Source organism: Furipterus horrens, unplaced genomic scaffold (assembly GCF_987537825.1).
Source record: "Furipterus horrens unplaced genomic scaffold, mFurHor1.1.pri manual_scaffold_8, whole genome shotgun sequence".
In the NCBI taxonomy this organism is placed as follows: domain Eukaryota; kingdom Metazoa; phylum Chordata; class Mammalia; order Chiroptera; family Furipteridae; genus Furipterus; species Furipterus horrens.
The window spans coordinates 28,694,601-28,722,375 of NW_028327178.1; the positions used below are offsets into that span (position 1 = coordinate 28,694,601).

A 27,775-nucleotide genomic window follows, 5' to 3' on the forward strand; every position below is an offset into this window, starting at 1 on the left:
GAAGAATGTGCAAAGACACTGAAGGTATTGGGTCCGTTTAGTTTTTTGCATAAAATAAAAGACATATTTTTCATTTTTGTTTTTTAAAGATTTTATTTATTTATTTTTCAAGAGAGGGGAAGGGAGGGAGAAAGAGAGGGAAAAATCAATATGTGATTGCCTCTTGTGCGACCCCCAACTAGGGACTTGGCCTGCAACTCAGGTATGTGCCCTAACTGGGAATCAAACCGGCAACCCTTTGATTTGCAGGCCAGTGCTCAATCCACTGAGCCACACCAGCCAAAGCCCACATTTTTCAGTAGTCCCTCTCTATATCACGGTTCACTTATCGTGGCCTCACTGTATCGTGGGATTTTTAAAAATATATTTAATTATTTATCGCGGATTTTTCGCTATATCACGGGATTTTGCGGTACTGTAGACGTATGTTGTTAAAGTTACGTACGTTCAAGAGTGTAGAATATGTTTAAGAACACAAGTAGTGTTTATAAAAGTGTGGAAAAGGTTAATAAGGGAGTGGGAAAGGTTAATAAGGGACTGGGAACGGTTTATAAGTGTGCGGGAAGGGTTTATAAAGCCTTAAAATATATATAAATACTAAAATAAATGTAAGGTTCCTACTTCGCGGATTTTCACCTATCGTGGGGGGTAGGGGTGGGTTCTAGAACGTAATACCCGTGATAAGTCAGGGAATACAGTACACCAGAAATGTTGCTTATTTTCTTCCAATCTCAATATTAAAATGGCTGCACAAAAACTCACCAATTTTGATAAGCTTTTTAAAAAATGTATGCTGATATGACAGCTGTCACAATACAATCTAACAAAATTGTTTCGAATGAAGTTGAAGACAACGAAGTACTACTAGAGCCACTGCATGGAAAAAACTAAACGAACTTTTTGGCCAACCCAATAGAAACATTATGTTGGGTATGGGAAACAGAATTCAACATACTAAGAAAAATTTTTATGGGAAAATTATTAAATGTGAATACAGACAGTAAGAGCTTCACACAAAAATGAAAATAGTTTTTGCAATCATTGTGTGAAGGTGGTAAGATTAGCAATGTGTCCTCTCAGGCCCCAACCTCATCTTATTCAGACTCTCACTAATGAATTCATGTTGTATCTATTAAAACAACAACAAAAACATCGATAAGTTTCTCCTCCATGTTCTGGTGGGGGGAATTCTCTGCTCTGAGCTGTCTTTTACCAAAATGGCCAGGCAGCTTCTTCCAATTTGGGATTATTTGATTGCATAAGATACAACACTACCTAATAATGTATTATAACAATTATGTAATGATGTGGTTATGATGGCTACATGAAAACATGTTGTCAATGGAATAACTGAAGGAGTAATATTTTATATCCAAGGCATCATTGGAGTAACTTTATAGAGTTGAAAATTTAGAAGCATGTAATCCATTAGTGATTTTTCCTTGGGAAAAGTGCAGGAGGAATTGTGTAGAATTATGGCAGACAGACAAACAAACAAACAAACAAACCCTTGCATCTTTTGACTTCAAAGAGCAGTGAGTGGCATCCTGATGAGGAATTCATTGGTTGGTGTCCTGGAGCAAGTCTCTGTTCCCAGACAGGAGAACATTACATTTCTTAGGAACAGAAGGGAATGTTGTGGTAGCCTTGGACATACAGCACCAGCTAGATGTTGATAAGACATCTTCTCTGTGGTTCCATAGCTGGAACTTTTCTTCTAAATTAGGCAGGCTGCAGGAAACCACATCCTATAATATTTAGTCAACTGCCAGCCCTATCTAAAGCTGATCACTAGGCAAATCATCACTGTACATAATAGTCATCATGAAGACCCCCACACACATTACCAACTTTGATTCTTACAGGAATCTGGTGAGACAGTGCCAGAATCCATTGTCTCCATCTGACAGATGAGGAAACTCGGTTGGAGGGATGTTGGTGGAGGATGTTTAAGTCACCCAACCAGTCGGCAGCAGAACTAGTTTTAAATATCAGGCCTTCAGACGTTCTCACTCCAATTCCAGAATTCCTTCTATGATACAACACTCTAACTTCTTAAAAAACAAACAAACAACAACAACAACAACAAAAACAAGACAGGCTGGCATAAAGAAGTTTTGTTTTTGCTTTTTAAACTCAAAAGGAATTTAAATCTATGGAACTTTTTAAAATGACTTTATAAAACTTAGAATTTCACAAGAGTATACTGGAATTTTCCATTGGCTCAAATGCATGCCCTTTGTTCAGTTCTAGAGGAACCTAGGGACTCAAATATATGAATGTGTGGTATTGGCATATGAATACTCTTGTGTAAGTTACAACATGAAATAAAGAAGTATGAAAGAGACTTGTTGATTTCAGGGCCAAGAAGTATGTTGCCACCTAATTTGTAGGCTATTAATCAAGGGCAGTGCAGATTCTTATTTATAATAGGCTGTCAAGTTAGTTTTTATGAGAGTCATTTTCAAATTTACATTTTTAAAATTTTGTTACATTAGAAATGGTCATTTAGGATTTTCTTAGGAATAAGAAACAATAATTTTATACCTTGAAGATATCTGATCAAAAGAAACTATTCCTTCGTAGGTGTTAAAGGAGAGTTTATTAAAGATTATTTGAACATGGTATTAAACAAAAAGACCATTTTCTGTGTGAGAAACCAAATCTTTTAGTTCAGGGCTTCTCAAACTTTAATGTACATATGAATCACCTTTGCATCTTGTTCAAGTGAAGATTGTGATTGAGAAGTTCTGGGGTGCAGCATGGAATTCTGATTTTATGTCACTCAAAGGTGGTGCTAATTCTGCAGGTCCTGGGACCACAATGGACTAACCAGGCATCATTGGAGTCATGTGGGATGGAACCTCAGTGGCATTGCCCATCAACTAGGTGGATTAGCAACATCCACCTAGTTGATGAGTATCTCAAGTTGCTTCACATAAGCTGTTTACCTACTGAGTTATCTGTGGAAGAAAAATCGGCCACATGCTAAACCTGACAAGCTCAGGGGAGGCCTGCATGGTGGGCCTTACCAATTCAGAGACCCGAAGTAACCACATAGGGTGGTATGAAATGAAAACTTCCTAACTAAAAACAGTTCAAGATGGGTAGTCATGTCCTGGGGCGGTATTTTCCCCTAACAAAAGCTCAGTCTTCACCTTAACTGAGCCTGTCTGCGGTCTTTCTGCATCTAACATACCTGATAATATACCTTTGGAATATCAACGCAATTTCTTTATTCTAGACCCCTCAACGCACAACCACCACACCAGAGCAAGAGACCACAAATCCCCTCATTGTTATTTATTTTCATGTTAATTATTAACTGTTGATTATCCTATTTATACCTGTCTATGTAAAAGAATTTTATGTCTATTCTTTATACTTTTAATCCAATCCCAGAGATTTTCCCAGTTAGCTTTTTTCTACCTCCCTAATCTATCATTAATGCATTTCATTTACACCTCCTTATGATTTTGATGTATAAAAGAAGTGGTAAAACTTCCATTTTCCTGAGCATTTTCTCAATCTTTTGAGATTTTACTTCCCGGCAATTGTCGTCAGCTTGGCTCAAATAAACTCATAAAAATTCTTACAGGTTTGGACATTTCTTAGGTTGACATATCTATTATATTAAAAAGTCTTGAAAGGCTAGAACATACCTGAAAACATCTTAGGAAATTTTCAAAATTTGCTAATTTCCTAGATCTGGTTTTATTTTTTATTTACTATCTTAATTAAGCAAATTGTGCCAACTTCAAGTTATGGCTTTCTTTAATAGGTGAAGGCAGCTCAGACTTTTTAATTTATTATTTCAGAGATTTAGTCTCAGATAAGATATTTTACAATTTATTATGAGATAATAAAAAAGAGTAGGTTTACAAAACTTAGCAAAAACAAAGGGAGAAAATGACAAGAAAACTCAACTAACAACCAAAATAATGCAATGCCCAGTTAAACATGAGAAAAGATTAGAAGTTTTTAGTATGAGTATGTCCCATTAAATATATGGGACATAATTATACTTAAAAAAAAAAACACCTTGTTTATTTGAAATTCAGACTTAAAGATTAAGCCAGATTAAATTCAGGTTAAAAAGATTAACTTTTCAGAATGAGTCTGTCGCATGAGGTATATGGGACATACTTATACTAAAAAACAAAACAAAACAAAAAAAACACTGAGTTTTAAAATTAAGATTTAGCTGATGTCTATTTTATCTGGCAATCCTAGACCCCAAATTCTAACTGAACGTGAAGTACTGAAAGGGCAGGCACTAGGGCGGAGGCCCCTGAGTGTGTTATCGAACCATTCCAGTTGCACGGAGAATTATTTTCTGGATTTGCCAATACCACACAGAGTGCTTGGTTATTACCGCTGTTGATTTGTGGAGACTCCTTTTGGGAGAGTTGTGCCCAGACGACCACACTTAAAAAAAAAGTCATGATAGACGCCAAGCCGGAAGTAGAGCTAATAAGAGTCTTATACCAACAGCTTCCTTTCCCAGGAAGGACCAGGTGGGGCAAAGCAGAAAGGTTTTTTTCTCCCTCCCTCTCGTTCCACTTTGTAGGGCTGAAGAAGCGTAGTGGGGTAATGGAGACTGTGGTTTCTCAGTTAGACTCATTAAAGGTTCTTATTAGTAGATCAAATTTTGGCAAGTTGATTGGATTTAAGATTATCTTTCAAAGAAGAAAGTAAAGTGCGAGTTGGTTGCAGGCACCCTCTTACCTCTTTCTTACCGGTTTGTGGAAAGCAGCCTTGACTAGCCTTTAAAGAGGGTAGAATCTAATGCTCTGACTTCACTTGTATTTATACATCCAATAAAAAGTTTCATATACTTTAGCAAAGCTAAAATGAATTGTCTCATTTTCCAGCTGCCTTTTCTTGCTTCTTTCCCCTTTTCCCACCAATTTCAAATACCAGCAGTCATTTCTGCCATGGTGTTTATAATTAATTCTAAGTTAGAACCAAGATTTGTCCCTGCTTAAGCAACTGACAACTATGAATTCCCTAGTCTGGTGAAAATGTAGTAAGTCCAATTAGTTCCTAATATAGAAACTACTGTGGAGAGAACTACAAATGATATTCGTATGTACTGCATAAGCTGTATTAAAATATATTTAGTAAGAATGTGAAATCTAAATTATGGTAATTTCTCTTTAACTGGTTCCTTACCCAGTCAGCAAAGGAGTTATACAATCTCTTTCCAGTTGTGCCCCCTCCTCCTTTAGGAACACTACTGGGCTAAGTTACCTTGGGGGTAACTTATCTACATGCCCTTCCAAAAGCAGTCTGAGAATGGGATTAAACACACTTACTTTATTTTTTTGTCTTCAGAAATGATTTAGCTGATCTCAAATACCTCAAACTTTGTTACAGTATTTATAGTGTATTGTTTGATTTAGTGAAAAAGGAACTGCTCTTTTATTTTTTGGTTTTTAAATTGCAGGTGTACTGATTCTGGAAGGGATCAAGGGCTGTATATAATCCTTAAAGTCGCTCTGTTAATCTAAGTGAAATGCATTTGCATCAACAAGTAATGAAAAAGAGGAAGTCCTCTTAACTGAAGGAAATTTTATGAAAGGCAACCCTTAGAGAAAAAAAAAAACAAAAACAAAAAGAAAAAACTCTGAAGACAGGTTCCTATGGATGTAGTTATTGTTTTTTCAAATATTCTTTTTAGAATCTTAATAGCAATCTGTCCATCCTAGAGCAGAAGGCAAATAATTTAAAGACCAGAATCTGATCTATTTTTAAATTTGAAAATTTCAAACTAAATTGTCCATGGCATAATGTCAGCCTTTAGTAATATAAGTGACTATATGTATATCTACTTATTTAATGATCACTACCTTTAAAAGTATCAAGCAATTTACCTTAAATATATACTTTAGAAGAGTAATGATATTTCCAAAGGAAGCAGTATGAAGTAGCAGTCAATGAAAATTTTCTAAATCTGAATAAATCCTTAAATTATGCCTTCCTATACTAAAACAAACAAGCATACAAATGCCCTCACAGGTTGTAGAAAAAGGAAGTTGCTACCGTTAAAGAGTTAAGGCAAGTATCACCCTGGTCTTGTTGGCAAGAGTGTGTTACCCCATTTTCTAAAGTTCTGGAAACGGTGACAGAGCTTAGTATAAGTTAGTATTGCATTACTTGGGCTTGCTTAGGTACAGAAGTTTTACGATGAACTATATCACTAAAATTTATTCACATATTATTTATAAAGATACTGCTTTTGCAAAGTAAATACACATAAAAGGGGGATAATGAAACTGAACTATCTTTAGTGATGAGTTTGAAAACAATTTTCCCACTTTCTCTACAGCAGGAAAAAACTGAAAGAAGACTAAGGCTTTAAGTGAGTAAATTCTCATTCAAAACTGAAGTATGTTGAAATGGAGTAAATCAAGGGTCTCCAAATCTTGCCTGTAAATATTCAATCAATATTTTAAGCTCTGTGGCACATATGGTCTTCGGTGCAACAGTCCACCCAGCTGATGGAGCGCAAAGGCAGACCTGGACAAGATGTAAGCAAGTAAGTATAGCTATATCCAATCAATTCTATTTTGTACACCGAAATTTGGATTTCATGTAATTTTCAGGGGCCCCAAATAGCTTTTTTCTTTTGATATGTTTTTGACAATTACATATATATAAAAACCAATTCTAGTCCATGGGCCATACAAAAACAGAAAGGAGGCCACAGTTTGCTTATTCACAAACCAGTTGGAGCCACGGGCTTCAAGTCAACCCAAGCATAATGTCATTGTATCAGGTTTGTCAGTAGTCAATTTTGAACTGTGTAGATTATTAGATTAGGTTTATTGGGAGCAACTTTCCCAATGATTCTATTCTATAAAGATCTGTTATAACAAACCACAATACTTCTCTGGAAATTTATGGGTCCAAATTTGGAGCAGAAATTTCATGCAATGAACAGATTTGAACTACTATAGCCAGATTTTTTTCTGATTGAAGAGAATAAATTCCCTTTAAATGTTTAGGATGGAATATGTAAGAAAGCTGGATTTAATCTCTATGCTCTCCAATAGGTGGATACTGCAGAGAGCCTTCCACAGATGGAATGTGCCCCGAAGGAGACATGGAAATGTTATGTCAGGGGACCACTTAGTAAGGATGCTGGACAGGGCACTTAAACTTTCATTGGCTGGTGGAACTAACCTTTAAGGGCCCTAAAGAAAGCTTTGCTACTTATGACTTGGGCAAAGATTTTTAAAACTTACTTTGATTATCTAGATATGAAGCTAACCCTGGCTCAGAGTGTTTGGGGTTGGCCTAGTCCAAAGGTTATTTAAGATGAAAGTCAGGGAGAGCATGACACTGGTGAATAGTCGCTCCTATTTAAAGGAGGGAGGAGATAATTAGAACTGAGCTTGTCTCACGAAAGCTTCCAGGCAAGATTACATCAAAACCTATTCAAGAAACAAGCAGTATGATGTAATAGACACTGGAAAAGGAATTAGTACCCCAGGTTTCTTGCCTTGGGATTGCCACTTTGGAAGATCAATTAAGATAAAATTAAGGTAATAAGACTGGGCAGTTCTCATTGGTTCTCAAAACCTTAGAGCTTCTAAAGTTGGGCTTGAGACCCGTTTTTCCTACTTTATCCCTTTTGTCCTACTTGTAAACATTATAGAGCTGGGTACATACCATCCTCTGAGGAACAGTTTCTGATGCATCTGAATTAGTTCCATTTTTCTAGTCTATATTTTTTTAGCCTTTCAGTATCTTACACCTCCCCAAAAAGTGGTTGGAATTTCAGAAGTGAACACGCAGTCCTTTTTCTAAGCTACACAGAAGTGAAAATGAGTGCACTTATATAACTTTTGCCTTGGGAAATTCTTCTTAACATTTATTTTGGTGGTATATGTAAAAAAAATACATCCAACTTCCCACTTTAAAATATGCTGGCTAGTTAAATGTACTTGTGCTATCTTAATGAAAGCAGTAGGCAGATGACAATAAAAGTTGTTTAACTATTAACTCACTATTTGTCCTACTCTGAAATAATTCTCCTAGCTTAATGAATTCCTTTAGGCATCCACATGGTTGGATATGTGTTTTTCCCACAATAATGGGTACAGAGTGAATGTTTGTGATATAAGTATTATAAGAATTGTTAGTTATGCTCAGAATGCTAAAGTGTTTTGGGTAAAAATGTAAGTGAACAAAGGAGCTGCCATTTCATACCCTTTAAGTACTGTAATAGGATTTCCCCAGCTGCTACTAAGGTGCCTGGAATTTGGTGGGGGCACTGAGGCCATGCTGGGGTGAGGCCCTCCCTTCATCCAGCGACTAGCACCCCTCCTGGCAGTGCTTGCCCAGCATTCCCCCACACCATGGCCTCCGTCTGCATCTACTCTGCCCTTATCCTGATGAAGGTGACTGATGAAGGTGACGGAGGATAAGATCAATGCCCTCCTGAAAGCAGCTGCTGTAAATGTTGACCCATTCTGGTCAGGCTTGTTTGCAGAGGCTCTGGCCAACGTCAACATCTGGAGCCTCATTGCAATGTAGGGACTGGTGGATCTGCCCCAGCAGCTACTGCTACACTGGAGGTCCTGCCCCCTCCACCACTGCTGCCCAGCTGAGGAGAAGAAAGTGGAAGCAAAGGAAGAATTTGAGGAATCTGATGATCACATAGGCTTTGGTCTTTTTGACTAAACCTCCTTTGTAACACATTCAATAAAAAGCTGAACTCTGGAGGGAAAAGAAGAATTGTAACAGAACCTTGGCTCCTACATATTCAGAATGTCTGTCTTGGAAAATAAAACTGAATGTACTTAGTGTGCTTTGCTTACAAATGTTCACTCCACCTTCTGATAATGTTCAGAACAAATAAGCAGCATCTATAACATAAAAGACCCTGTGTTCTGTGCTGTGGGGTTGCAGACATAAGGGCCCCTAAGAGACAACAGAACATGAAGCAAGGTAAATACGTGCTAGGAGAGGTTCAAAGTTCAATAGCTGACAATATTGCAAGTTTGCCAGGCACTGGTGCTCCTCCTTAAGAACCTGAGAATGGGGAAGAAACAGTTTAGGCAATGGTAGAGTCATGGTGGTATAAAAAATAACGAGGAAAGGAGATGTATAAAAACTAAAAGTACTAGTAAGAGATAAGAAAAATAAGTTATTTAATACACTTTGTTTATATCTTTAACTAGGTCATCTTATTCAGGCTGATCCTGAGGAGATTTTTCTTTTTTTTAAAGCAGGAAACCTTCGATTAATAGCAAACATAAAATTTAATTTAAAATGTTAGGTATAACCACTTCTATTTAAATAGATCCTTTAATCCACCTTTGAATGTGTAATCAAACATTATTTGTATTAAAAATTTACGGATTGCAAATTCATCCTCTCTCCTTCACACAATTGAAATTACCCTAACTAGTTCATACTTTTCCAACAGTTTTTTAAAAATATGCCTCAACACCAAAGAAATTACAAGATGTCTAGTTAGTTGACTTTGTGTTTCCCCTCCTAACGAGAGAGAACATTATTTGAAGCAGGTAGAATGGGAGCTGGAAAAGGGAGAGGCTCCTACTAGCCAACAGATCCCGATTAGATATTCAAATGTGTTTTCAAAGGAGTGGCGGGGTTAGTGCGTGTCAATAAGCTACTCCATGTAATTACTTCCTACTCCCGGGCTCCGCCTTGGAGTGCAGCCTACTGCTGACTCACCAGACTGCTCCGAGTTAGTTTCTGCTGGGTTTCCTCAATGCCTGCTACACGTGAGTCTTCACAGGAATTGAAGTTCCTACTGGTCTCCCTAACGACCTTAACAACCGTGCAGCAACCAGGCACTGACAGTGAACTTCAGTCTTTCCACTAAAAACCAGATCCTAGGCTGAGAGGGTGAGAAACGATGTGGCAGGTGTCAACTGCCAGCACAGCTAAGGAATGACAGTCCCCACCCTAGTTTCAGCGTCTATACCCCCACCCACCCAAGTAGTTAAACTGGCATCTTGTCTTGCAACGCCCGCAAATGCTGGTCACTGAATTCTTCATCTGCATCAGTGATTCTCAAACTCTGCTGCACAATGGAATCCCCCAGAGATTAAAATAAAGTACTGATGCCTGGCTCTCATCTGCAAACTGTCTGATTTAACTGGATTGGGAGGACAGATGGGCATCAGCAGTTTTCAAAGGTCCAGGTGCTTCTAATTGGCAACAAAGATTGGGAACCTTTGCTTTGGAGAAGCAGCGTTCTTCCCACGCAAGAGAAACCTACCAGTTAAGCTTATCTAATGACCACTTGGTGGGCTCCCAAACCCCTGTCTTGGAGATCTACTGACCCATAGCTCCTGATATCCTAATTAGATCCACAGAAAAGAGCGTTAGAAAGCAGTGGGGACCCTGGCTAGGCAAGGACCCGTGTCCATTTGCTTGCTAAAAACACAGATTTAGCGTCCAAGAGAAGCAATGCAAAAGTTGCTATTCTTTTCATTACCTTTTGATCTCTGTTCTGTTTCATTCCAAAGTGTCTTGTTCGGCAAAGTTGTAAGCCTTGGGTCCTCTCAGATTAGGAGTAGGTGCTGCAGCCAAACCTCAATCAAGACGGGACTGCACACTTCACTTCGGCTGGGACAGCACCCAGAACCACCACCTCGCTGCGCGGCCCCAGGGCAGATACTATGCTAATCAAGAAAGTTCTACTGTCTCCCCGTGGGCGGGCAGGCGGGTGCAGGTTTGAACGCTTAACCCTTGAATTTACGTGGCTGCACTATAGTGCGTTTTAGTGACCTCCTCTGGCCTAGCGAGTCTGGACCACGTTCCCTCCCCGCCCCCCCCCCCCCTTTTTGGTGGTGGTGTTGGTGGGGGGCCGGAGAGAGAAGAGAACGTGAGTCAGCGATGGAGAAAACACGCAGGGAGGAGACAGGCGTGTTGGCTTTGGCGAAGATCAAGGAATGGCTAATGTTCGGAATATTAATAACACCATGCGCTGCCGGCCCAGCGAGGACTGGGAGTAGGGGACTGGGGGTTAAGACAAAGGCTCCTCCTGATCAAACAGCTTCAGCACCCCTTCCTCCGAGGTTACAGCTTTGCCCTCTACGGTGGCTAGCCCTTGGCATGGGACTGGCAGAGTGACTCAGGGGTGACCAAATCTACTGGCTCTTTCGGGGTTTGAAAGTCTGCATTTCTGAGCGCTCCAGGTTCAGAAGGGACAGTCTTTCCGTGCCCACCCCTCTTCCGGCCCTTTGTGGGGTTTCTGGTCTCGGCACAGCCCTTCTAAGGGAAGACTGAAGAATTTCCCATGGAAGCAGAGTGGGCAGTCGCTGAGCAGCCCTCGCCCAGCTCGCAGGTTGCTCCCTGCACAAGAACCATTTGGACTCCTAACTCCCTCTTTTTCCCACCGACCCAGCAACGAGTTCCTGGCGCCGGGTGCAAAGCGGGAGCCTGAGTCGGAGTGGGGAGTGGTGGGGCTGGTCTCTACCGGAGGGGAAGCGCTGGAGGCAGGAGCTGGGGTGGGGGTCCAGGGTTTGCTCCCCTGCCGGCGGGCGCCAGCATACTGCACTTCCTGGTCTGCCCCGAAGCGCGCAGCCTCTGCCAGCGCCCCCGGCTCTCAGGCCCTGCTTCCCAAGTCTGGCGTCTATAGGTTGGTGCGCTGCGGGTGCACACCCGCAAGAGCCGCTTCTTCACCAGCGCCAAGTGTCCCTGTCCTCGGCCCTCACTCCCGAGCCAGTCCACTTTGCTTCTGCCAGCGTGGCAGTCCAGACTCCCTCCCCTTTCCCGGGGAGTGCAGTACAGGGGCCCCACAGAGCGCAGGAGCGCGGCAGAGCACTCCCGGAGCGGCGCCGACCCCTGCACAACTTCTTGCTGGGCTCGGAGACCCCCGGTCCCACTGGCTCAGATGCCGGGAGGACTGCAGTGCCCCGCCGGCAGAAGGAGGCGAGGCCAGTGCCTGGCCTGGGAGGGACCACGCCAGCGCAGGGGTGTTGGGGTGAGCCAGGGCGGTACCGCTTTAAATGCACTTGACTCACCTGCTCCAGCGCTGTGGCTTCCTTCCTCTACTGACAGCTGGGGGCTTTGTTTTCTCCACCCACCAGGCGGGTCGTGCTCCACCCCCACCAACACACGTGATTCACCGTCTGCCACCGCCGTTGCTCGGCTTGTCCACCCCCGAGAGCCCGGCCAGCGCCACCACCCCTTTCTGGTGGTGTAGGGTGGAGACCCCAGCCGAGGAGAGGTCCAGGTAGGTCCAAGGTGACCCACCGGTGGTCAGTTGGTAGGTGGCACGCTGGTTAGAACCCTAGGGTGAGTTGCTGACATAAAGTGCCAACTGGGGAAATGAGCTGGGCTTTTGGGCCACACCCGAGAGGGAGGAGGCCGGCCTGGCTCGGAGAAGGGGTTTGAAAAGGCTACACGAAGCGCTAAATTATGTATCTGTAACTGGGGACTGCACAGGAAGCGACTTGCATCTGCTTTCTTACACCAATTGTTTATACTCTTACCTGGGGAATAATTGATAATGAGACGCAAGCTAGTTTTGTCACGAACATTGTTTACACCAGACAATTCTAAACTGAATAATACGATTATTAATAAGGTAATAACAAGTTTTATTGAGGTTTTACATCTGCTTTTTTTTTTTTTTTGTGATGTTGATATTTGAATTCTATTTGGAAAACAGGATCCAGGCTGAGAAGCTAACTCCAGATTATTGTTGTGGGCACCTGTTCATTTGGAACCGCACCTATTTTAAATGAAATGAATTGAGAAAATGTCAAGAAGCAGCTCAATATCTGCTGCTTTTGGAAGTGCTCCCAAACTTTGCTGATCCCCAGTGTTTGAAACTGCAAGAACCTGTAGTCCGAATCCTTCCTTTTGCCCTTGGAGAACACATATAATACTTGCCCATACCCTCCAAATTGCAACTCAGGAAAAAGATGATCTTCATCTCCCCAGGGTCCATTCAAGTGAAGTCTGTATAGCTGGATAACAGCCCAGTGCTCCCCAAACTTTAATGTGCAGAGGGATCACCAGGGGCCCTTGTTAAACCAAAGTCTAATTTAGTGGGTCTGGGGTTGGACCTGAGATTCTGCCTAATACTCCCAGGTCATGTCAGTGCTACTGGTTTGAGGACCACACTTTGAGTAGCGATACTCAGGGCATCCAATCTGGCACTGGCCAAACTACTTTGAATCCTGACTATATTACTTAATAGCTCTGTGACCTTAGGCAAGTTTCTTAACATTTAAGCCTCTCAAGCTGTAAAACAGGGATGTTACTCATACCCACCTCAGTGCTGAAAATTAAACAAGAAAACTCATCTGAAGTACCTAGTGTAGTGCCTGGCACACACAGGTGCTGGTTAGAAATTGTCGAGGTCATCCTTGTGGGAGGAAAGGGGCACAAACCCCAGCATACCCGCAGGGGCAGTAGTGTGTGCAGTGGGCACAGGGGTTAAGGCAGCCAGCCCAAGAATGACAGCCGCACCCCCATAGTGCCTTTCATGGGCCAGGTATGTAGAATAAGTTTGTTGAACAATTGAACGATTAAAATGCAGAGCAAATCATATATGTTTAAAAGTTCTGTTTGGAGCAAGAACCTTGCTTTCTGGAAGATCAGGGACCTGCACTCAGTCATGGTGATAGAGAGGCAGGGGTCTGCTCTGCCTGCTCTTAGCACTGGGAGAATGAGATCTCTGCATCAGTGGAGACAATTTTATGAAAAAAGATTAAAGCACTAAAAGGTGTTTGTGAGAACATGGTTTCCATTGAACTAGATAGTTTATACCATGAGGGAAGTGGCTTGGAAAAGCAATCTGTGATCAAAATGTGAAAATATCTGAAGCAGAAGCGCCTACATTTTCTTTCTCAGCACCACATGACAGCTATTTTCATTTGAAAAATTTAAAAGTTTTTAATCTGTTCTTTTTGTCATTAAGTTCTTCTGTCAGCATATAGCCGTGGATCTGTAAAACAACTTAAGGTAGTTTTCAGGTTTAACCAGGGAAACCCCACAAAACAAACTGCAAAGAAAATATATCCCAAAATGTGTTTATTAAAGAACTTTGAAATATTTTTTAAAAGTTCTCCTGTTTCATCTGCAAAACTTTAAATCTTGATAAATTACTTATGTGACATTGAATTAAAAAATAATTTTGCTTTTTATTACAGATAATGTCCAGCTGGCTGTCAGATGGGTAATCTATTTTAATATCTGAGAGAGTAAATGGATTGTTAAGGAGTAGTACATTTTTTATCCTCATTAAAAACTTTGAAATTTAAATTTAAATGAATTTATTAATGAAGATATGATATTCTTAGCTCTCAAAATGAATGGGCATTGTCACCATAGTTCTCATATCTCCCTTCCTCAATCTCCTCTCTTTGCACCCTCACCCCAAGAATGAATGTTTCTTAAGACTAATTTCTTGGCTTTTTTATTTTTCTCACTTTCTGCCATTTCCCTTGGAAATTTATTTATGTCTTATGTTTAATTTTCAAGTGTGTGATTACTTTAGAATCTATACCTACATTCTTAACCTGTTTCTAAGCTCCGTCTCTGCATTACCAATCACTTGCTAGGCATTTCCACTGAATTTCCCACTAGTCCAGAAGTTTCAGTGTGCTCTAAATTAAGCTCCTCCCTCCTCCCATAAAACTGATATTTCCTTGGTAATAAATCAAAATGGTTATTTGCATTGGGCAGTCTTCAATACTATTTCAGGTGCTTGGAAAGGAGGTGGGATACATAGTATGAGTGTTTTTGCTACCTTCCTGCTTCTACCAGATATTTCTATGAGATTTCGCCTTCAACAGTGACTGGAGCCAACTTACTTATAAAAACAAATTACCGGAATATCATCCACATATGCAGCTGTGGGCTGCTGCATAAATGGTGATCAGTGTGAATTGAGCCAGTGAGACTATATCAGTCAGGGTAGGCTAGATTATGCTGCTGTAACAAACACCATCAAAATCTCAGTGGCTGCTCTGGCTGGTGTGGCTCAGAAGGTTGAAGCATCGTCCTGTAACTGAAGGGTTGTGGATTCAATTCCCAGCCAGGACACATACCTAGGTTGTGGGTTTGGTCCCTGTTCCTGCAGCTTATGATCCCAGGTCCCCGGGCACGTACGGGAGGCAAGCAGTCGATGCTTCTCTCTTGGATCAATGTTTCTCTCTCTCTAAAAAAAGCAATGAGAAAATGTCCTCAGGTGAGGATTAAAAACAAGAAAACTCAGTGGCTTAATACAACATAAGTTAATTTCCTGCTCCTGCAAAGTCTCCCAGATAGCTCTTAGGGTGGTTCATCGTTTTAGCATGCTTCATTCCTGTGACCTCTCCATGAGCACCATAGCAATGGAAGAGGATGGAAAACTGCACATGAAACCATAAATGCTTTCTTCTAGATATGACACAGATCACTTCCCACATTTCACTGGTCAAAGGAAGCCAAGTGGTCATCACCTAACTTTAAGGGGCATATACTCAGAAGGAATGGAAAATAAATCTTGGGGAGCATAAGTAATGTCTACCACAGGGATCCATTTGACATGAGGGGGTAAGGGATTAAATCAAGTTGAAAGCAGTGTAGTTATAGTAGGTGGTGAGCACAGAATTCCAGTTGGAGGAGGGTACTCAGTTGTATGTGGAGTGTCTGGAGAGGCATTGCCACTGTTGTTATTATACAATGTTATGTAGAAAGATACCTAAAAGTGAAAAATTCTGTCTCTCTGCCTGTCAGGGTCGCCTTATGATTTAAGCCAAGGTCGGTTGACTCCAGGCATTGATCATCTAAACTCTTCTCAGACACAGAAGCCAGGGAATATCTTCTATCTTGACTATACCCCAATGGACACACCAACCACTAATAAGTAAGGTTTCATCAACACAAGAAAATTTGCTAGTTTTGCTGACATTGATGGTTATTCTCCACATGAGGAATGAATATGTGTCTATGAAGAATGAAATATTTCAATGAGATCAAGTTATCTCATGCTTCCCCCCCATAATTGTCTGAATTATGCTTTCGGCAAAGAATTTGGCAAATAATTTGCTTGTCTTCAAGGGAATGTTGAAATGTAGCCTAATGAGTAAAAACCAGTCCATAAACAAGGGGAAGAAAGCACTCATATCAAAATGAAAAAATAAAATTATGTTTTTCTATAAGTTTTTTTGCTCCTTCTCTAAATAGCAGAGATTCTGTCAACTTGTTTTTGACATCTCTCAACACTTCATGTACTTAAAAGACAAATAATTGATGAATGCTGTTAGCTCTAGAATGCTAGGTGTAAGATATTATAATGTGTTGCTGGACACTGAATAATGCTTTTGATCGCAACAATTTTATGTCGTCTCTGCCCACATCCATCAGTGTCTTCCTTTTAAAAATATTTACCTCTCATAAAACTGCTCCCAAATAAATATTTTTACATAACATCAGCATCTGCCTAAAGCTAATATTCTGAGAGCTTCAATCACACATCTCCACAAATAATTAACACGAGGTACTAAAAAATAGAGGCAGAGTTTATCAATTAATATTTTAAACTGTATGCTCATACACTTTTCATTTTATCTGATTTATTTTTAGCTCAGAGTCCTTGCTAAGCTGTGATACCACTTAAGAATAAATCATAACTTCAAGAGATATACTGCAGTAAACCACTTTGAATGTATTATAATACCATGTAAGACTGAGATGGAAATGTTCATTACCACAATATGATTATATTTCTTAAGATGAGTATTAAAGTGGCATAAGATGACAACTTCACAGGAATCATGGCCCTGTGATGACTCAAGTGTCTTGTCATGGACTGAATGTTGAAATAAAAAAAACAATACCACCTTCAAAGCATTGTTTGAGCTCTTCTGAATAAGTAGTTGTGACTTACCTAAAAAGTAATCATGTTTTTATAGATGAAGTTAAGAAGAGACCTTAAATCAGTCAACCAAGTCCTAATTTCTAGCTATGTTCACTGGCAAAAACTGCTGCCTCCATAAGGAAACATAGAATAGCAGGGTGAGAATATGCTTATTATATAATATGTATTGGTGGATACATCATAGGTTATACTTAATGAACAGCAAAGGAGCAAAATGTTACTTTGGCTCATGCAAGGTGAGTCGCTGTGTGATAATGTCTATGATTTTATACCACATTGAAAAAAATAACATATAATGAAATAAATTAGACATATTTATATATGCTGCTTAGAACCAATATAGAATAGTTTTAGAAGAATCTACTATTTCCATATTCAGTATTTTTTTAATCACAGTACATTTTGAAGGCAGCATATTTAATTAAATATACTGTTGATTATAATTATTTTTTAAAGAGTGAAGCTATCTCCAAAACTTACCTTGCTTGTCTCTGAGGCCAAGAGATGAAATCTGTAAAGGTTTCCCTTTGCAACTTCATGGAGACCAAAGCCCAAATAGCTTTCTAGGGACCAACGGGATCACTACCATCTCACCTTGGGATCTCCTGGGAGACAGTGCTGACAATTTTTTAATTGAAAAGTATTCTTGATTTATTAAAAATTATTTGCCAATTGTATTTTCTTTGCAGTTCCCCTATATCCTGTCCATGAGTTGGTCAATCAGTATGAGATAATAGGTAATTGATTCTCTGTCTTTTCAGAATCTTCTTTCTAATGGTCTTTGATTCTTCACTAGAGATTTGTTATTCTTTGGCTTTTCAAATTTTAAAATTGCTTCAGCCTTTCTAAGATGTAATTTATTCAACAAAAGGTTTTGTGATGCTTTAAACTGGGCACTTTGTTAGGTGCTATAGTTACCCAAATGGTCTTTGGCCTCAAAGATATGAGCAAAGTGCTAAGAGAACACTGGAGAGTCAAGAAGAACATAAAAGAAGAGCTCTAATTTGTGCTAGGTCTTGAAGGATGAAGAAGAAGGAGCCAGGTAAGGATGGTTTGGGGTGAGGCAGAGTATGCAGGCACAGTATTCCAGAAAGGGAATGTGAAAGCAAAGATATGATAAGAGATTTGAGAATAATGAGAAGCTCAGTGTGGCTGAAGGCTGGGGCATGTGGAATTGAGAGGTCACTGAGGACAGACTAAGAAAGACCTCGTGTGTCCAGAGAAGACGTTTGGATGTAATACATTGGACAGTGGTCTCCAAAACGGGGTGAGAACACTAGAGCTGTATGAGATGATACACTGGGGTATGTGAGGAAAGTGTGAAAACTTGGATTTCTACCTGAAAATATGAGAAAGTACTTAGGCTTGACTAATAAGTAACATATGGACCATTATTGGTGCCCATTCTTGGTCTGCATATCAGACAGACAGAGGGACTTACCAGGTACATGGAATTCTGAAGGAATGGTTGAGATCCACAAAATTGAGGGGGTGTCCTAACCTTACTCACTCTTAAAGCAAACTGCAGCTTGTTAGTAGTTTATGGGTAACCAATTAAATGGATTTATGTATATTATCTAGCTTGATTAATCTAAGTCTCATAAAATGGATAAATGACTTTAAATGTTGGAGATAACATGAGTAATACAAATATTATGACTTTTCACAAAACCCTTGCAAAATTCATGGATGATTTTGAAAAATGAGTATCATAATTTCATAAGCTTATCCAATGATAGACTTCCTCTTTGTATATGTGGTTCTTTGTGAGATGTATTTTGCAGCACTATAGCCATCAAACCAAACATCAAAATAAACTGCACTTAGAATCAGATTTTAAATTGCTTTATCACAAGGTAATAAAATTTTTCAGAGATTATGAAGCATATTCAACCACATTATTCTCACTAAATAACATTTTAGTGATAGCAAAGTATTTTGTCTACCATTAAGAAATAGAATATTATATTTTTATGTGTACAATGTATTAATGCACTAGTTGTAAATCTATATAATTTATAAATGAATGTGTATGTGAAATAAGAAATGTTTCACTTATAGGAGTGTGGTGGCATAAGGAAGTCAAAATCGATATTAGAGTGAAGTTGTCTGTGATCCAGTTTGTGTTTTGGAAGATGACTTAGACAAGTCACTGGGTGAGGAAGATGAGAGACAAGGGTCCAGAAGGGGTGACCAAGGGATTCCTGGGAGATGACTAGTGGGTGTTTGTGATATAGGAGGCTCAAGAGAGCTTGGAGATACAGATTTTATAGTAGCTTTAATTTCTCAATCTGCAACTCTTTCTACAACTGCTGGTCTTAAAAAACATCCCTCCATTTAAAGACAAATTAACACAACAGCTTAACATTTAAATTATTCATAATGTAATAAAAATGATTAAGAATCAGCTTACTATTGCATGATGGTACGACATCATCACAAAAAAACAATCTTAGAATTTTAATTGGACATTCATGCTAGTTTACCATTTTGTTATTTTTCCAGTGTTATCTAGACTATGGTTTAAGATTGATACTCTCTCTGTACTGTGTTCTATCTTTTCACATCTTAAACCTTGTTGTTCAAACCATTTATTTTCTTTTATTACACTGTAGAAATTGTGAATGTCTTCTAGTTCTGCTGTACACCCCTTCTTCAGGAGTCATGAGCATTGTTAAACCTTGGCGTGATATCCCCCATGCTGTTCACTGAACAACAGGTCAAAGCATGTTCCTGCTGAGTTATGAGGATGCCTTTCATACCATGCAACTTCCCCCAGTTCCTTACCTTATGCTTAGTAACAACCTGCAGATAATTTACCAGTTTAATTTTCAGGTTTCATACAATTCTGTTTCTAACCATTTATCTATTAAATAAGATACTATAATTATATCATCGTCATCATCGGCAGCCGTCCGTCTCGAGAGACGATGGCGTAGCTTCTTGAGAGTCTATCTGCACCGCCGAGAATGGCTGTGCAGTCCGACTCGGGAGTGACAATCCCTGCCGCACTTGTTACAGGTGAAGGCAGATGGCTGTTGTTGCTGCTGTTGATGCTGCTTCCGCCTCGATCTTTTCTGGACCGCCTCCTCGTTGCACGCAGCCTCTGCGCGTGACGTACCTTGCCTGACCACGAGCATCCAGGCTAGGCAGTCGTCTGCTTGAACTTCCCATGTGTTGAGATTGATGGAGCATTGTGTTATATCCTTTTTGTAGATGTCTTTGAACCGCAGTTTTGGGCGCCCTGTCATCCTCTGGCCTTCTGCTAGCTCGCCGTAGAGGAGGTCTTTGGGAATACGGCCTGCATCCATTCTTTTGACATGGCCGAGCCACCTGAGGCGTCTCTCACTAAGAACTGCATGCAAACTGCTCATGTTGGCTCGCTTCAGCACCTCGGTGTTGGGAACCTTATCCTGCCAGGCGACATGCAGGACGCGTCGCAGGCACCTCATGTGGAAGCTGTTGAGTTTCCTTTCGTGCCTTGCGTAGGTGGTCCACGTCTCGCTGCCATAGAGGAGAGTGCTGAGTACGCAGGCTTGGTAGATGCGCAGTCTGGTTTTCTCAGTGAGGCTGGAATTGTTCCACACTCGCCAGTTCAGTTTGGCCATAACTGTGGCTGCCCTGGCGATTCTCCGGTTGACCTCCAAGTCAACTGACAGAGAGCTCGAGATGGTGGACCCGAGGTAAGTGAAGTCGTTGACAACCTCCAGGGTGTATCCGTCGATGGTGATGCATGGGGGAGTCCCCATGCCTTGAGCCATAACGTTCGTCTTCATCAGGCTGATGGCTAGTCCGAACTCCTTGCATGCGTGGGAAAGGCAAGTGACTAGCTGCTGGAGTCCCTCTTCGGAGTGTGATGTCAAGGCTGCGTCGTCAGCGAAGAGCATCTCACGGATGAGCACCTCTTTGACTTTGGTCTTGGCTCGTAGACGGGCCAGGTTGTAGAGCTTGCCATTGGATCTGGTGTGAATGAAGACCCCCTCACTGCAGTCCTTAGAGGCGTATTGGAGGAGCATGGAGAAGAAGATTCCGAACAGCGTAGGCACGAGGACGCAGCCCTGCTTTACTCCGCTGCTGACTGGGAAGGCCTCAGAGGTTGCGCCGTTGTAGGACACCGTGCTGTGCATGTTGTCGTGAAAGGACATGACCACAGCAAGCAGATGTGGTGGACAGCCAGTCTTCCGTAGCAAGCTGAAGAGTCCGCTTCGACTGACCAGATCAAACGCCTTCGTGAGGTCGATAAAGGCGAGGTAGAGTGGTTTATGCTGCTCGTGACACTTCTCCTGCAGCTGGTGTAGGGAGAAGATCATGTCCACTGTTGATCGGCCAGCTCTGAAGCCACACTGGGACTCTGGGTAGACGCGGGAAGCAAGGGTCTGCAGGCGGGCAAGAGCGACCCGGGCGAATACTTTGCCGACGACGCTGAGGAGAGAGATGCCCCGGTAGTTGTTGCAGTCGCTGCGGTCTCCTTTGTTCTTGTACATGGTGATAATGTTGGCGTCTCTCATATCCTGAGGGATGTAACCCTCCTTCCAGCAGAGACAGAGTAGATGGTGGAGCGACTGTAGCAGGACTGGTTTCCCGCTCTTTAGGATTTCTGGAGGGATTCCGTCGCTTCCTGGTGCTTTCCCACAAGCGAGGCGGTCGATGGCTTTGCTGAGCTCTGCCGCAGTAGGTGGGGTGTCTAGCTCCTCCATGACTGGTAGGTCTGGGATGGCGTTAAGAGCAGTGTCTGTTACGGTGTTCTTCGTTGCGTACAGCTCGAGGTAGTGCTTGGTCCACCGCCGCATTTGCTGTTCCTGGTCAGTGATGACCTCACCTGTCTTGGACTTAAGGGGGGCGATCTTGGAGGGGATTGGGCCTGTTGCCTTCTTGATACCCTCATACATTCCTCATGCGTTGCCTACATCGGCGGCTTCCTGGATGGTTCTGCACAGGTTTAGCCAATAGGTGTTGGCACAGTGGCGGGTGGTCTTCTGGACTTTGTTCCTGGCAGCCTGTAGAGCTTGAAGTGTACTGGGAGTGGGCGTGGCCTTGTAAGCCAGTAGGGCCTTCCTCTTAGCCTCGATCACGGGTTCCATTTCTTCCCAGTGAGCCTCGTACCAGTCAGCGTTCTTCTGCTCTTTCTTCCCGTAAGCAATAATGGCGGAGTTGTATATGGCGTCGCGGAGACGTGGCCAATTGGATTCGATAATGTCATCTGCCGCCACTCCCTCGCCAAGTGCATCTTCCATCCTGTTGATGAATTGCTGGGTCTTAACTGGGTTGCTGGCACAACTGGTGTTGATGCGTGGGCGACCCTTCATCTTGGAGTGGTGCAACCTCTTCGGCATTATGCGCACCTTGCTTACCACGAGGGCATGGTCCGTGTCGCAGTCTGCACTGTGGTAGCTGCGGGTGAGGAGGGTGCTGCCAATATCCGTTCTTCTGGTGATGACGAGGTCAAGCTGGTGCCAGTGGCGGGAGCGGGGGTGCCTCCATGACACCTGGTGGATCTCTTTGCACTTGAAGAATGTGTTTGTCACGCACAGGCCGTGGTGACACAAAAGCTCAAGCAGTCGCTGACCATTCTCATTGATCTTTCCTCTCCCAAAGTTTCCGAGGCAGGTGGGCCAGGCCATGTGGTTGGCTCCTACTCTTGCGTTGAAGTCTCCAAGGAGATAAAGAGCGTTACTTCTGGGGATCTTGGATAACGCTTCGTCCAGTGCATGGTAGAACTGTTCTTTCTCTTCGGTGGTGGCGCAGAGGGTTGGGGTGTACGCGCTAAGAATGCTGACTGGGCCAAAAGTTGTTGACAATCGGAGGGTAAGTAATCTCTCTGTGCCTCCTGTGGGTGGCTCTATGGAGTTAACAAGCGTGTTCTTCACAGCGAACCCAACACCGTGCTGTCTTGGTTGGTCCGGAGACTTCCCTTGCCAGTAGAAGGTGTAGTTGGTTTCTCTGATAGTTCCGTTGTCGGCCAACCGGGTCTCCTGTAGAGCCGCAATGTCGATGTTTAGTCGTGCCAGTTCCCTGTCGATGACGGCGGTTTTCCTGGCACCATTGATCCACGGAAGGTCTGCAGTAAGTCCGGGACACATGGTCCTGATGTTCCAGCTAGCGAGGCGAAGAGCTGGAGGCTTCTTTCTTGTTGTTTGCTTGGAATTGCCTGGTGTGAGAGTTTTGTGGCCCACTTTTCAAGAGACGCCTCTCTGATCCCCACGCACCCAGTGGGGCAGGTGAGCCATGGCAAGACGGCACCTAATTGGCTGGGGGCTGCCCAGCTTGAGGCGGGCGGTAGCTGTCCAGTGAGGTGCGATGACCTCTCCCACCGTCAGAGGAGACCCCTGGCGCTCGCTTCCTTCGCCAATCGGATGAGCTTATAACCGGTAACTGTCTCCTCCCGTGTTAAGTCGACATCTTGCGATGACGCTGGAGTGTCCTCTCCAGTGAAGCTACAAAGCCTGGGCAGGGTGATATGGAGGGCCAGCTGTTGCCCATGCAGCAGACCCCCCCTCTCTTCGCAGCTGAAGGATCCAAGGGGAAAGACAGAGTCAATACAGCTTGGCTTCAGGTGCGCCGCACACAATAGATATTTATTTAAATTTGCAATTTCATGGTTTTATGGCATTGTATTATTTATCATCTCAAGTAGTTATGTACTCTTCTTTATTAAAATTGAGTTAATTTTAATGCAGAAATTTCTCTCCATTAGAATGGAAGCTCCATGAGGGCAAAATTTTTGTCCATTTTGTTTACTATTCTATCTCTAGTGTGTAGAACTGTTCCTGGGACATGATAGATGACAAATAAATATCTCTAAATGATTAAATAAATACATAAGTATAAGGAACAGAACAGACTCCTTAATGTCTTGATTTGAGTCATCTCCCTTTCTATTTTTTTAAAATTTAAATCTTACCATATTGTTTTATTTTCCTGTAACTTAGCAACTCCATCTATTTATTAAAACTCAGTTTAATATAAGTTCATTGTGAGATAGTTATTTTGATACATACAAAACGTTTTAACCTTTCAGCATCTAGGAGAAAAAGTCCTTTCAATCTTTTAGCTTGCAGATATACTAAAGGCCACAAACATATCTTATGTAAGTCTTCCAGAAATATATAGGTAGGGAGGTTAAGTTTAGTCTTAAAAATACAACCCAGCACTCATAAGCAAAAGTTCTCTCTAGAATATGGCAAATAAGTAAATAAATAAAAATAAAATATATTAAAATAATAGAACAGGAGAACTAAAAATCAATTTCTTGAAGACCATGACTATCTGTACCAGCGAAGCACTAATCATATGCTACATTTCAAGGCATTGCTAAAATAGCATTTAACCAAATCCACAAATTAACTCTTGCTATTATTATCACAATTTCATGACTGTTTTTCCCCCATCTAAAATCTGAAAGGAGTAATTGGGAAAATTGCCACATAACCATCTCCGAGAAATCCGCAGCTGGGAGTGCACGCTGGCTCTGGGGACTTGGATCACATCTCCTCACATGAGGACAATGGAGAGTGGAATCTGTAGTGCTGGGAACGTCAGGCCCTGAAACTCCCCAGTCAGTTGTGCTTGGAAGAAATGCTAACATGGTTTCCCATGCTACCATGTGTTTCTTTGTTTTTCAGGAACATCCATTCTGTTCACTGCTCAGAACGCACATTTAGTTTAAGCTCATAATTAGGAGTGTGACTCAGTGAATATAGAATGCAGAATATGCTCTTATTGAGAGTCCACAAAGGCCCCTTCATAACTCTTCTTCCTTTTATTTTCTTTGTTGTTTTTTCACTCTTATGAGGACCTTATAAAATTAAACAAATTTTGGACAAATGGCAAACATTTCATGTTACCTGAAAAAAAAAATGTGTGCTCTTAATACTGATAATGGCATAGGAGCAGGGTCCAGGAGTCCACACCACTGCCACGAAGACCTCTATGGTGGGTACAGATCTTCATGGTTATCTCCACAATAGTGATATTTTTTGATCCCAGGACAGACTCACTGTCGCTAAAGACTGAATTGGCGGCATACTATTTATTCATAATGAGCTCTGTCCTGCACCAAGTGGAACCAAGTGCAAAATGTGAAAAGTTGTATGTTTAATGTATACAACTTGATGAGTTTAGAGGTAACACTTTTGATCCTGACTGGTAGAGATCTCAGATTCCAGAGGCAGGGCCCTGCTAGATCCTCACATCAGAAGAGAGGGCTGAGTATACAAATAATAAAATGAAATCATCAAAAAGCCCAAAATAGTCAAATAGTTAAACTGATTATGGTTGAGTTATGTGATACAGTTTTTGGTAACTGCTGAAAAAAAAATCACATTAAAATATTTTTAGGTATGGAAAAATGATCACTTTAACATATTAAGAGACAAAGTCAAGATTCAAAAGTTTTGAAATCTTGTATATTCAGGATGATGTCACTTCAGTAAAATGTGTCCATATATTTCTATGTATGGAAAAGTAAATAAATAAATGACGTTGGAGAAAATATTTTAAAGTGGTGGTAGTCCTGGATTACAGGGAATTTATATTCTTTTGTATGTGTCTCTGTCTCTATATCTAGAGAGAGGGAGAGGGAAGGAGTGAGATAGAGAAATGGATTTTAAGGAATTGGCTCTTGCTATTGCAGGATGACTATAGGGAATGACAAATCTGAAATGTAAAGGCTGAAGGCTGAAGAGTTGGCATTGAAATATTGAGAATTCCTTCTTCTTTGGGAAACCTCATTCACACACATGATGAAGGGAAATTATTTTAATCACATCTAAAAAATACTGTCACAGCAACATCTAGACTTGTGGTTGAACAAACAACTGGGCCTCATAGCCTAGACAAATTGACATATAAAATTACATAACAGCTTTCAAGCAATCCCCCCTCCTTCCTTTTACTTCTCACAACAGGCAGCTTTTCCAGTTAGGTATTAACATACTTCCTTCCCTGTTCAGTCCATGTACTTTTCAGGCATATTTTCTTTTCCCTAGCAACAGTGACAGTCCAGGTACAGTGAGATGAGATGGCTTAGATGATCTTAGCAGTGCTGGTGAATTTTAGCATTCTTGCCTGGAGTGCTAGGATAGAAGCCCTATCTCTAGTGCACTGTAAGGGTACAGATGGAAAACCTGGAACTGATACCACAAAGGAAGCTTGTCTCCAGAAGGCTGACACCATGGAAGGCAGAACAGTGAGACAGAAAGAAGCTGCTCTTGAGATTGCCTTCAGTCCCTGTATTAAACCAACCTTAACGTCTGTCCTTCCTCTGGATTTTCAGTTACACTAAGTCTTATTTTGCAACCATGTTTCTGCTAATACACAGTTTTTTCTCCTAGTTTTTCAACAAATAGGGATTACCTTTTTTCCTGTTTCAGCTGTCACTTTATTGCAAGATGGTAGAATTTATTACAAATTTAAACTATAACCTGGTAGTCTTTAGTCAGGTATCAAATTTTATTAAAAGCAAACTGCTTATTCAAAAGTGATCATGGAACAAATCAAAATGCAGAGCAAGGAGTACAGGAAACATGTCACTCATCAATAGATTGTTTTAATTCTCTCCCTGGATGAAACTCAAGCTTTTCATTTTTACGTGGGGTAAACTGTAACTCCAGTGGATGGTGATAAAGAAATTTTGTCACATGGCCTAGTTTTCATTTAGTTGACTGTGTCAATAGGGATAGATACATTTCCAGATCTGGCTGTGCTTGGGCCTTCTTTGCAGCTTTAGACCTGCAATGCACTTGGCAACTGTCTTCTTTTCCTTCTGCGCAGAGGTGCTCTGCATCATGTGCTCTTGTTCCTTTTGACACATCATGACCTGCACTGAGATATGATAGTTCAGGCCATTCTTTACCTCCTTGTATACTCTATGCAGCTGTTCCTGGCAAGTAACCTTCCAGGCCATAGCAACGTTATTCCTCTGGACATCAAAAAGATAGTGGCTCTTTTGTGCCAGTTCCTACTGTGACTTCTCCAGATCAATTGCATCCTGGATGTTTTTTGCCTCTTTTAGATTGACAATTTTTTTCTCTTCACATATATGTATTTCTCCCATTAACAATGGCAGTGGTGAACTGAGGCCACCGTGATAAATTAGTTTTTAAAACACCTTATTTATTCATGCTATAAATTATTCAATAAGGAACTACCCAAGAACTAAAGGCTAAAGCATGATTGTATTTTATTAGCTTGATCTGAATTTAAAAATGGTTTGGGATCTATCTCACATTTTCATTTTTCTAAATTATAACAGGCAGTAGGCAAAGACAATGCATAGGGGAATAATTATAAATCAGAAGATAGAAAGTAGTTAGACTGAATTCAGGGTAATGCTCCAGGTAACTACATAATTTGTTTCACTTGCTTTATACAGTCTCTGCTTGCCTTGGGAATTATAGTCCCATCTCATTCAACTACATTTATTATGTTTTGTTTAATTACTCTTCCCCACACCCTCCTCTTCACTAGGCTACGCATTTCTTGTGTTTATATAAAATAAGAATATTGAGGGATTAAAATATCCAAAACTTTCAAAAAATTTCAAAGCCTTTTAAATAACTCCAAGGCATTTTCAGGGTGTTGGGTAATAAGTGTGAATTTGCCAGATAAGACAGATTTGCTAAACTGAACTATTTAAGCTGAGTTATTCATTTTTACTTATGCTAATTAGACTTCAAGATGTAATATGAAGAAATAGAAAAAATATCTTCCTTGGATCACTAGAGGAAGGAAAGAAGATGAGTCATGTGCACATAGACAGGGATTTGTTTAGAGAGGAATTAGCGTTATAGGGCATTAATATACCTGTTTTAGAGTAAGTAAATGATCTAGCACAGAGGGTTGGAACCCTTCTGGTACCATAAAAGAGTAACAGTGAAAATAGAAAAGTTTTATTTTAATATTTAACATTAT

At 41.2% G+C, this 27,775-nt stretch overlaps 2 protein-coding genes across 11 annotated transcripts in view; one reads left to right on the top strand and one right to left on the bottom strand.

The window, feature by feature from the left end:
- The window catches only part of MAPRE2 (microtubule associated protein RP/EB family member 2), a 146,104-nt gene extending 133,972 nt beyond the window's left edge, over nt 1–12,132 (bottom strand). The window contains exon 1 of one of the 2 annotated variants that reach the window (XM_090285663.1): nt 12,012–12,132. Coding sequence is in view for 1 of the 2 variants with exons in the window: in XM_090285662.1 (XP_090141788.1) it covers nt 10,481–10,504 (24 nt within the window). In the remaining variant the exon portion in view is untranslated. Of the gene's footprint in view, nt 1–10,480; nt 10,659–12,011 lie in introns of those variants that run through there. The other variant, XM_090285662.1, reaches the window with a different exon arrangement.
- The window catches only part of LOC150002669 (uncharacterized), a 47,397-nt gene continuing 31,181 nt past the window's right edge, over nt 11,560–27,775 (top strand). For 7 of the 9 annotated variants that reach the window (XR_016512715.1, XR_016512713.1, XR_016512714.1 and 4 more), the window contains exons 1-2: nt 11,560–11,971; nt 12,078–12,223. Coding sequence is in view for 3 of the 9 variants with exons in the window: in XM_090285665.1 (XP_090141791.1) it covers nt 11,882–11,971; nt 12,078–12,223 (236 nt within the window). In the remaining 6 variants the exon portion in view is untranslated. Of the gene's footprint in view, nt 11,972–12,017; nt 12,224–27,775 lie in introns of those variants that run through there. The other 2 variants (XR_016512717.1, XR_016512716.1) reach the window with 2 other exon arrangements.